The sequence below is a fragment of the Lactuca serriola genome, chromosome 7, assembly GCF_051521515.1.
Source record: "Lactuca serriola cultivar US96UC23 chromosome 7, Lser_US96UC23_V15, whole genome shotgun sequence".
Classification (NCBI taxonomy): Eukaryota; Viridiplantae; Streptophyta; class Magnoliopsida; order Asterales; family Asteraceae; genus Lactuca; species Lactuca serriola.
Window position 1 is genome coordinate 173698702 of NC_136414.1, and position 11930 is coordinate 173710631.

The window sequence follows — 11930 nt, forward strand, 5'->3', positions numbered from 1 at the left end:
AAATAAAAAATTGTTAAAAAGGACATTTATATTTGTTAGATTACTTATATTTTCATTGTTTATATATAATTTTGAGATTTATAACCCCTATTCAACTCACTAAGCTTCCTAACGTAGCATTTTATTTTGACAAGTGTTGGGTTGATAAGACATACTAATGCAAACCAAGAGATGCACGTAGTTACATGAAGAATTTAGAGGAATGACATTATTGATAATGTTAATGTCTATATGTCATTTATATTAACCTCATTCATTTGGTCAACTTGTTATGTTTTAAAAGTTTGGTAAATGGGGAATTCCGCATGGCAGAAAGACTTTTCATGTTTAATGTCTTTTAGTGATGGATAAGAAATGTTAATCTTAACGTGAAAGATGAAACGGAAAGGTTATCAGTAGTTTCTTATGTTGCATTTCAGGATTAAGACTGATTAGACTGGATGCAAATATAAAAAAGACAAAAAAAAAACATGGAAAGCGTTTGTAATTAGAATGGAAAAGCAAACAAATGACAAATCTCTAAAAATGAATGTACACAAAGGCAAGACTTTTCTGAAATTAAAACCTAACCATCACCAATTCTTCACCATGCAAAATGCATATAACCTACCTACGACTACGACCACATGACTACACCATTCATTAACTAATAATAATAACTATACCAGCAATCTCAAATGTCAAACCATAACAAAATCAAACCCTACTCGAATACATCCAACACCAATATCATGCAAGTCGATAGTTGTAGACTTACGATAAGTCTACAACTATAAACGTCTGACCAGATGAAACCAAACCATCTTCATGTGGTCAGACAGTTATATGTCCACGAAAGTGGACAAGTCTACAGCTATTACCGTGCTCCAAAGTCCCACAAGTGAATAGTGTTATCGCTACCACAGGCCGCCAAATACCTCTCATCAGCAACCATAGCTGTGATATCCCCTATCCTCTCTCTACAAATGTACAAATACTCCCCATGATCCAACTCCCAAACCCTAATACCACCCCTAGTACTAATAAACGAGTACCCACCATTCATGCAACCCAACAAGGCACCTCTAGCCAGAAACCTACAAATCTCCTCCAAACTACTCACATGGCGTACGTTAGCTACACCCCTAGTATTTACGAACACAAGCGCTTTATCATACGCATCAGCAGCCCCAACATTTATATCTCCCACAAGCTCCTCCTCCTCCTCCCCAACATTTATACGTCTCATAACCTCCTCCTCCCGTAAAGTTATCTGGTTTCTTAGATCAAATACTAAAACTTTACTGCTCGTGAAACCAACGGCCAGATCTTGACTTGCGATTCTGATCCGGCCAATATGCTCCGTCAGATCGTTCAGTAACCTCCACCCGATTACAGCGTCCGGGTTGGTTAATGTGCCTCCGATGTATACAAGTTCTTCCGTGTTACCATTTCGCACGTGAAATGCACGATCTGGAAGACCTAAGAATTGATTTTTTTTTTTAAATTCGAGATATTAATCTGATTGTAGTGAAGGAATTGAAAAAAGAATGTATTTGAATTACCTGCGTAAAGGCCGATCCACCACTGGTTACAACCGGCGAAATCGACAAGGACGCCGTCGGTGACGACGTCACCCAAGTGTGCCCGCCGTGTGGCGCCGGGAACGTTGATAGATGCGACGTGGATATCTCCGTCGAGGGAGGCGAAGATTAGACGGTCATCGGAAAAGAAGAGGCCACAGACGGCGCGGGAGAAGGGGCCGAGATGGTTGCGTTGGTGTGGGTGGAAGGTGGAGAGGTGGAACCTTGTGGGGAGGTGGAAGAGGCGGACTGAGCCATCGGAAAAACCTGCGGCGAGGAGGTAGTCGGAGAGGGCGAGGCGGTGGCAGGAGAGGCCTTCGTTGTTGTTGTCGTCGTTTGGAGGGAAGTGGAGTGTGGTGTAGATACACCGCCGGAGACGGAAGTTTCTGGCAGTTCGGTGGCGGTAAATGTATTCTTCGTGCCAGGTGGGGTGGAGGAGGTGGTGTCGATGCCAGATTCGTCGGGTTAGGTTCTGCCATAGGAGGTCAGACTGAGAGACAGTTCGCCATGTTCTACAAACCTGCAATAGTCACATAAAATAATATCTAAAATATCGTATAATAATTAACAAACACGAGGCACTATTGGAATATAAATCCAACATAAAATGAAGCATTAGGAAGACCATTGTGGTTTGTGGTTAGTAATATTATATAGGATGAAATTAAATAATTTGGAACAACAAAATAATTATTTATTTTTAGGAATAGATTTTTTTTAAATAACAAGGTTCATTTCAACAAATTTTGGAAACTGTTGTGAAGTTTCTTTTGCCAAATCACTACAACATTTTTACTAAAAATAAAGGAAGTATGGGATATCTGTTTAAAACAACTTATGTATTTCAATTTTTTCCGTGTTGATATGAAACTAAAAGAAAAAATCATGGAGTCAATATGAAACTAAAAACTAAAAAGAAAATCATTAATTTATCTCTATCAAAACATAATAAGTTAATAATTTATTATTTAGTTTTTGACAATATATAAAAATATGTGTAATAAGAAAAATAACTTAAACCATTTTCAAACACACTTTATTAAAACTAAAAAACTAAAAGGAAGTATGAGTATCGGTTTAAAACAACTTATGTATTTCAATTTTTTCCTTGTGAATATGAAACTAAAAAGATCAATCATGGAGTCAATATGAAACTAAAAAGAAAATCAATAATTTATACGTATCTAAACTCTAAAGATAATAAGTTAATAATTTATTATTTAGTGTTTGACAATATATAATAATAATATGCGAAAAATAACTTAACCAATTTCAAACACACTCTCTTTGTTATTCCGCTACTAGTTTATATCCGTAAAACCTTTCAAAGGTTACAAAACTAATTAAACTTTCTTAATAAAAATTTATACTTATTAATCAATTAGTATAAATAAATAATTTTAAATAAATTATTAATTAAGAAATATACCAAAATGTTAAAATTATTTATAACTTCAAATTTAACATACAATTAAAAAAAGTAAATGTTTCTATAAAAAGATTAAATTTTATTATTTAAAACATTATCGTCATTAATTGTGATAATTATTTGTCTAATATATCTACGAGACACATGGCATAATATTTTTTTAACCGACAAATACAAATATTATAATCTACTCATAAACTAATACCTAATTTCACATAATATTAATGAAAATTTTTATTAGAGTGATACATGTCAAAAGAATATTAAATATAATCTACTCATAAACTAATACCTAATTTCACATAATATTAATGAAAAATTTTATTAGAGTGATACATGTCAAAAGAATATTAAAGTTATTGTTTTATTAAGATATGGATTAGGGTGTAAAATAAATTTAACAACGTTTAATCTTAGAAACTACTTTATTTTTCATTTTATATTTTTAAAACAAAAAATATTCCACATATATTTTTTTCACAAACTTTTGTAGATTTTCATAAATACCTCTTAAATTTATGAAGTTTTACAAATTTGGTTTGAAAAAGTTGTTACAAAATAAATTTAACAACGTTTAATCTCAGAAACTATTTTATTTTTCATTCTATATTCATGTTTTTTTAGAAAAACAAACTTTTATAAATTTGTTTAGAAAAAGTTGTTACAAAAACTTTAGAATTTAAATTCGAGATATTTTCTGATTACCATTATTAAACCATAACAATCCCAACAAGCACTTTGAAATAAGCAAAATCCCAAACACCATATAAATTTATGTTCTGCAAAAGCATCTTTAATTTTGTGAGAGATTTGTGTTCTACCAACGACTCATTATTTTTTTCAAATTTAGAATTCAAAACTGTTAACACAAAATTCTACTACTCTCCAAATTTTAAAATTTTAACTATTAATTCTACATCCAAGCCTAGATTTCAAACTAACAGTTTTGATGTACTTGTGTTTCATAGTCCTCATGCAAACTATGAATATGCAAAAGGAACTATAAAACTCAAGTTGTTGATGCTTTTAGTGTTGTCTAGTCATTTAATGTTAACTCGAATATATATGACTATTAAAAGGGATTATCAAGTTATTGAATTCAAATCTAGTGATTTGTATTGCACATTTGTATAAGATGAGTTTGATATCTAAGAAGATGTGTTACAAAAACAGTTACGTTGCCTTTTCATGGACAGTTTTCATATCGAGAATTCGCTCTCAAACCATCGAAAACCATTAATGTGGGGAATTGTTTATGGATTACTTTGACTATTCAAAATACAATTTTGTGTATTTTCTTATGGCTAAGAATTTAACTGTTCATTTTACAATTATTGTGGGGAATTGTTTGTGGATTGCCAACTAGTAATAACATGGAGAAAATTGATTTCAAGTAAAGTGATGAACGGATTTTACAACTATCCAAATGATTTGATCATCAACACTCCCTTTTCAACCCCATTTCCCAACAACTTATATAAGTGCAATGGGACCAATACAAGTTATATAGTGCCATGGGACCAAAGAAGCATATAGAGATAGGGAGGAAACTTATGCTAAAATATATCATTGGTTATCAATATATGATAATGACAATGACAGGTTGCTAGGATATTAATTGGATAGTTATAATTAAATTTTTTTTTTTTTAAAAAATAAAAATTGAAGCATATATTTAGGTCTTTTTTTATTTTTAAAATGTTTGTTTTAATTATATAACTAACTCGAATTACTTATATCCAAAATATTTATTCGGTTATATTTGTTTAATAATAAACAAAAAGAATAAGAGAAATGTGAAATCTAAACAAGTTCGTGTTATTTGTTGCGAAGAAAATAGTGTTAGGACCGCTGACGTTCTTAATTAATGTTTTCATTTTGTACTAGTTTTGCATTATAAATAAAACTAACTAAATACTTTACAAATACTCTCTCCTTTATACATACTTTTCACTAAAAAATAGGGCCATGAACATAGTTTCTTCTACAATTTACATTTTATAAGGTCTATTAATTTTCTTTTCACTTAAGGAACTAATTACATGTTTATTATAAGAAAAATACTATTAGTAAAAAAGATTGTTGACCGGTTTAAATCATGGTAGTCATGAATCAGTATATATATGAAGTTTAGTGGGGCCTAATAGAATTAATTAAAAGAGTAAGATACTCCTTTTTAGAAATTATTATAATATATAGTGGAGAAAAGAAAAAGAAAACAAAATTGGAATTGATAAGATAGAAAGACTTTAGCAGCATGGGGGATATATCCTATGACAGAGAGAGATAGAGAGTTCATGCGCTAATACAGGCATGCAGAAAGCTAGTAAGAGAAAAAAAAAAAAAAAAAAAGAGCGAGAGACACAATATGATGGGAATGGGAGGAAGAGTTGCTTTAATGAAACAAATTCTTTGTCTATATTAAAACCTAGAGAGAGAAATAGAAAGAAAGAGAGTCAGAAGTAATACTCGGGGAATAAGAAAAGACAGCTTTTGTTGCTGTATTGTATAAGCATTTGTAGATCACCTGAGACCTATATACCTATGTCCTAATCGTAGGCCTAGTAGGAGTAGGCTCCTTCCTTTTCTTTTTTTTTTTTAATGTTTTTTAACTTTAACTATCGTTTCGTCTTGTCCTCTTATTCTGCTTCTTATTTATACATTAAGTACACCATCAAACCCAGGACTGCATCCCTCTACTACTGCACTCACTATTCATTAGTCGTACTCATCAACCACCCTCATAAAAATCCTCACAACTCTTTCTTTCACTCTCTCTCCCTATATAATAATCTTTCTAACTCTCTCTCTCTCTCTCTATATATATATATATATATATATATATATATATATATATATTCAAATTCAAATAAAATCGACACTCTTTTATTTACGATGTATAAGGGAGTGTTATTTGCATGTTAAAAACTTATAATATAATTATACAGTTTAGTTAAGATAATGAAGTTCAAAAAATGGTTATGTTAAAAGGACACATGCATGTCAGAAAATTTAACATCTAATTGGGAGAAAAGAAAAGTCTTATGTACAATTTTGGACTGTGAAAAAGCTGCTGGTATTCTTTTTATTTACATGTGTTATCTTTTACTAGTAAACAAAAGTCAAAAGTTTATTGAGGGGTTTTTCCTTTTCAAATACTAACATTTATGACATGTTGCCTATATATATTAACAAGAAAAGTAACTCAATTTTGTGGATTCAAAAAATGAGAGCTATTTAATGATCATGAAGTTGATATATATAGGTTTTTTTTAATAAAGATGTATTTGTTTCTATTAGAATTTACAAAAATAAAAATAAGCAACGTTGTAATTTCCATGGAATTATTAAAAAAAAAAAAAAAGGATACCTATCTATCCATGTAAAACAGTGACATATTTGGATAATATTAATTATATTTTAATACACTTGTTATTATTTTAAATGGATTTATTTCAAATGAATATGATTATAAATAGAAAGATATATAATTTCTCTTTTAACATAATGAAAAGTAAAAATGTCCTTCAAAAATTGTCCATTACATTACATATTGACAGATACAAACAGTTTCTTTTATAATTTCAATGTATTTGAATAATTCCATTCATTTAATAGATTCCATCATACCATGTATTACCTAAACAATGTGCAACCTTTCCTTATGGCATGATTTGCTAACATTAATGTTAGTGTTCCAAAAATCCAACTATTTTGTCTTAGTTTTTAGAAAAATCACAACTTTTATATTTCAACATAAAGGTCCCAAGTTCTTAAAGCCTTCGAAATTCTTCAAAGAAAATAACAGATTAACCACGAAAAATCTGATAATCATGACTTTTCTGTTTAAAAAACAAAAGTTGAGACTTTTTTATTTTTCTAAGGTTTCTAAGGATAAATCCTAGTTTCTACTTCCATTCTTATAGGTGTAAAGTTTTTGATGTTCCTAGATATGGGTTTTTATATTTTTAGTATGTGTACTTTTTTATTTAAGCTTTGTATGTATAGTCAAATCCAACTTTATGTTTATAAAGAATATTTCATTTGGTAAAAGAAAATCAGTATAGCATAGGATAGGAGTCCTATAAAATCAAACGAAGGATGGGGGACAGGAACATAAGGTACAAAAATAAAGTACAACCCCGGATGATATATAAAAACCGTAGCTTTCACCTTATATATTATACTTAAATATAAATAAATAAATAAATAATAATAACATACTCGTATGATAATAAACTATAAAATAAACATCCATTCTGTTTCGTGTGTCCCAAAAACAACACAAAAAGGCAAAAAGGCAGCAACAAATGGGGATAAATGCCAAATTTATATGAAAGCGACAAAGTGTGGGTCTTATTTTGTGTTGGAGATAGATCTATAGTCAAACTTTTGACCTCACTTTCTAAAAGTTCTCATCCTTTTTCAATAAACTATTTATTGCATGCATCTTTTTTAAGCTGTATCTTTACAAATGAGTGATTCCATGCTTAAAGGATAATAATCTTTAAATTATTTTATGGTTCAAATATTTACTATAACCTATATATAATTATAAATAATTACATTAAAAATGAAAAAGACAAAAACGTCTCTTGGGTTATGATCCTGAGTGGAAATGGCCAAAAACTATATTGTCAAAAGGCTTTGAATAACTTTTTTATTCTTTCATTCCCAAGAAAGTAGTGGCAAAAAGCTCCCCCAAAAAAAAGAAAAAAGTATTGTCTCTCTTTGGAAAGAAGAGACTAACCTGCACCTTCCCATCTATCAACTTGCAATTAATTAACCCTACAAATCCCACACATGTCACGCCGAACCCCCCCATCATTTCATTTCTTTTAAAGATAATCATAAATAAGTATCAAATCATCTAATTACAATGCTTTAATTTGTTATAAAACATTATACGTTATACTTCTTATACTTTTGTAATATTTTTATTATATTATATAATATATAATATAATAAGAATATTATATTTTTGATTTGATTACTTCAAAAGCACTAAGTATTTTTCTTCTTGTACTTTTGTAATATTCTTATTATATTATATTATAATAAGAATATTATATTTTTGATTACTTCAAAAGATGAAGTATTTTTGGAAAGGAAAAGGGTGTAAAATCATTACAAGCTTGGTATATGTGTATGTTATATAGTACAGGAAATAAATAAAGTATACAAGTAGATCAACAGAAGGATCTGTGCTCAGAGACCTAATACGAACTAGTACAACATAAAAACGACCTAATATACATCTTCTCTTGTTAAAAGAAGAACGCATTAAAGGGGTGTACGAGTTTTACATTTTTTTTTTTCATTTGGTTAAAGTTTTTTTACAAATAATTCTCTAGGGTTTGTTTCATTTTTACTAAAAGTAGAACTCTCAATTTTCTTAATATAGAAATAATATAACAGAAGATATAGAAATAAAATAACAGAAGATATATAAGCTATTGGTCCGATGGAATTTTTTTTTTTAATGGTATATGCCCATGCTGAAACAGTGGAACTCAACTCAATGTCATTCCAAATTTCTGCATCAAATCATTGAATAAAAACAGAAGGAAAACCCCTCTCCTTGATCTGACCATACTATACCAGCCTAGGAAAAAATTAATTGTTGCTTTCAACAGAGGTGAAGCTTCAGATTACAAGAAAGAAATGGCAAATTAGTGTAGAATTTTGAACAAACACATTTGAAAACGCTATTAAATTAGGTTTTTCTCTTTCACTTTTTGCAGAAAAATTAATTCTTAGTTCTGAATCATACTCATCAAACAGTTGGAAACGTGGAACAATTTGAAGTTGACGGAGATTGTGTACTTTTTACGAACATCGATCACTATTTGTTTACGTAATTTTCATGTTCAATCGAAGATGCTTTTCACTTTGAAATACTATTTCTATGTCTAAAATCAAAACGAAGATCAAACAGTAGTGATAAAAAGCTAGCAATATAAGCAATGAAAATGCTCTGCATGAATGATGAATGATGAACCATAATCGCAAAAAAACAGTGCTTAGTTCAATGATCGATTATGCACATTAGTTAAAAAAAATTCAAAACCTGCAACATATGATTCACCTGATGCACCAACATTGACTAATGTAAACCTCTAAAACGATTGAAACAACGATGCGATGAGATTTTACCTGAAAGAGATTAGTTAGAGCAGGAGCAACGGCGAGGCGACCGAATGAGAGAGCGGCGTCGATCGCGATTTGAGTAGCTAAAGCTTCAAGGAAAGGCTCCGGCCATACGGCGTTGTTGAAGCGTTGACGAGAATGCGATGGTCCTTCAAACTCTCCACCACCGCCATTTCCACCGTCTCCTCCGTCGTGTGACGAAGAAGACGAGGTCGTTGACATGTGGTTTGTTTGTTTGTTATCAGTTTTACACAGAGAAAGAAAAATGTAACGGAAAAGTTTACCAGAAAATTCAAGTGGAGGAGGAGGAGGAGGGGCCCAAGAGGCACAATAGCCTTTGCGTGTGTATATATATGTGAAAGAAATTAGTTTTTTGGCAATACGCAATGTATTTACCATTTAAATACATTTTACTATGTAATAAACCAATTATAAAATTTATATTTTTATATTTGGTTTTGTCAATTTGTTATTTGTATTAATATTATCATTATTGTGATCAATAAAGTAAGTGAGAAAGCAATAAAGGTTTAGATTCAGCATAAAGTGAAAGTACGTATGTGAATACATGGATTTGATGCAGTTATTGTATCATATTCATTAATGTCGCTTAAATTTAAAGAATATACGTATTTAATAAAAATAAATACAAGACAACGTAAAGGCATTTTATTATTTAATTTTAAATATAAAGGTATAAAAGTTTTGTATATTATTTTGCTTTATTTTAAAAATATATCGATTGAACTTATATAAAAAAAAATTTAAAAATAATAAAAAAAAAACATAGTTTTGAAGTTTTTCGATTCAGTTTAGATTTGCTTTTTATACAGAAAAAAAAATGTTGTTTTTTAGAAATAGGCTCAATTTTTGGTTTTTCAAAAATATGACTGTTTGGTTTTTTCATATAGTTTTTTGGTTTAAACCAATAAAAGTAATTGAATAATTTAGGTTGTTGGGAATGGGGTCGATAAGACCCTCGTTAGCACAAGCCAAACGCCACACCCGAGGCTCGCTAAGGGCCTTGCTAAGGTGTTGGTTGTTTTTTAGAAGTAAAAATGTCTGAAGTTTGCGGATTACTTCTGCAACCCTCTATAGCAGAAAAGATTGATCAAATGGATACAACATATAATAAAAAGTTTGTTTATTTTTTAACGTCTGCAGACTGCTGCAATAAGTTAAAGTAAGGTATGAAGCAGATGGTCTAATGTTGCGCCACACAACACACGCACAACAGTTTTTAAGTTAGAAATCATGTGAAATAAAAACAATTGCGAATGGCCAAGTGATATGCGTGTGTTGCGCGGCGCAGCAATAAGTGTCAGAATTGGTTTTTTTAGAAAAAATAAATAGCACGTAAAAAACAGTCACCACTGGTATAACGAGAGGAGAGAAAAATTGAGATGATGAGTTTTGATCGGCTATTGTTATTTTATTTTATTTTCTCCTTTTTTCTTTTTCATAATAAAACTGATTTAAAATCATACACTACTACTCTCAACCTTTTTCAATATATATATGTTAAGCTTACGTGTCAATAAAAAAACTTATCTGTCAATAAAAAAATTGCCCATATGCTATGAGTATTATCATTCCTTCCAAATTTAATATGGTATCTATATAGTAAAATGAAGTATTTGTTTAGCCTCCCATAAACTAAATTTATATTATTAAAATGTTTAATCAATTAAATCTATACAAAAAAGAACGACATTATTTTGTAGTTTTTGATCCGGCTTGGGTATTTCAACTTATATTGAAATTATAATTAATGTTTCATCAAAAAGTCCTTGGTTATGTAATGATATCATTTGATGTTGCTTGAAATTTGAGTTTACGGGGTTAATTTGAAAGTCATAAACCATATATTAGTGAAATGTTACAAAAAAAAACATTTGGCCTAATGGTAATGAGTGATCCACTCAAATGAGAGGTCACGAGTTCAAGTCTATTAGGAGACATAAGTGGTAATTAGGAGTAGATTTTAGATAGTTTGTTTTTTTTAAAGTAAAATGTTTATTTAAGATCGATTAAATAATAATAATAATTATTATTATTATTATTGTTTTTATATATTTTTAATATTTTTTTAAATGTATAAAAATATTTTTATAGATTTAAAAGTATATTTACTTGTATTTATTATTTAAAAATATTATATATATATATATATATATATATATATATATATATATATATATATATATATATAAAGATAAAAATATCTATTTATAAGTTTTATATTGTATAAAAGATATACATATTACTAATTATAAATATGTGTTTAGTTATATATATCTATATATATATATATATATATATATATATATATATATATATACATATTTATATGGTAAAGTATATATAAACGAAACATTTTTTTAATTTTTTGGGTGATTCATCAACCAAAACAAAAAATAAATGTTTTTGGTATTTTCTTACTAAGTATAAATATGTATTTATTTCATATTTATATGTATATGATAGTTTTTATACAAAATGTGGCAAGCAGGGGCATTATGCTAAGGACTATCGTCAGTAGGCCCTAAAACCGAGTACCCGAATTTGCTACTACTGCGAGCAGGTTGGCAATGTGAAGGCCAATTGTCCTTTGCTCGTTGCGAGGTCGGCTCAAGCTCCAACGTGACATCCCCAAATTCACGGTTATTTTTAAAAAATTTATTTATGCTTATTTTAAAATCAGAGTATCATTTTTGAAGAATATTATTACGGAATTTGTCCCCAAAATATGATAAATATATTATCAAAGCATTTTAAAAGAAATGTAT

At 29.5% G+C, this 11930-nt stretch overlaps 1 protein-coding gene across 1 annotated transcript; it reads right to left on the reverse strand.

Annotated features, from left to right (window-relative positions):
- Positions 1-467: 467 nt before the first annotated feature.
- SAP (Transducin/WD40 repeat-like superfamily protein) lies at positions 468-9474 on the reverse strand. The gene is made up of 3 exons (XM_079012319.1): positions 9148-9474; positions 1545-2082; positions 468-1461 (listed from the first exon to the last, which is right to left on the reverse strand). Exons 1-3 carry the CDS (start codon positions 9361-9363, stop codon positions 857-859), a joined length of 1359 nt encoding a protein of 452 aa, XP_078868445.1. The 5' UTR covers positions 9364-9474; the 3' UTR covers positions 468-856.
- Positions 9475-11930: the final 2456 nt, after the last annotated feature.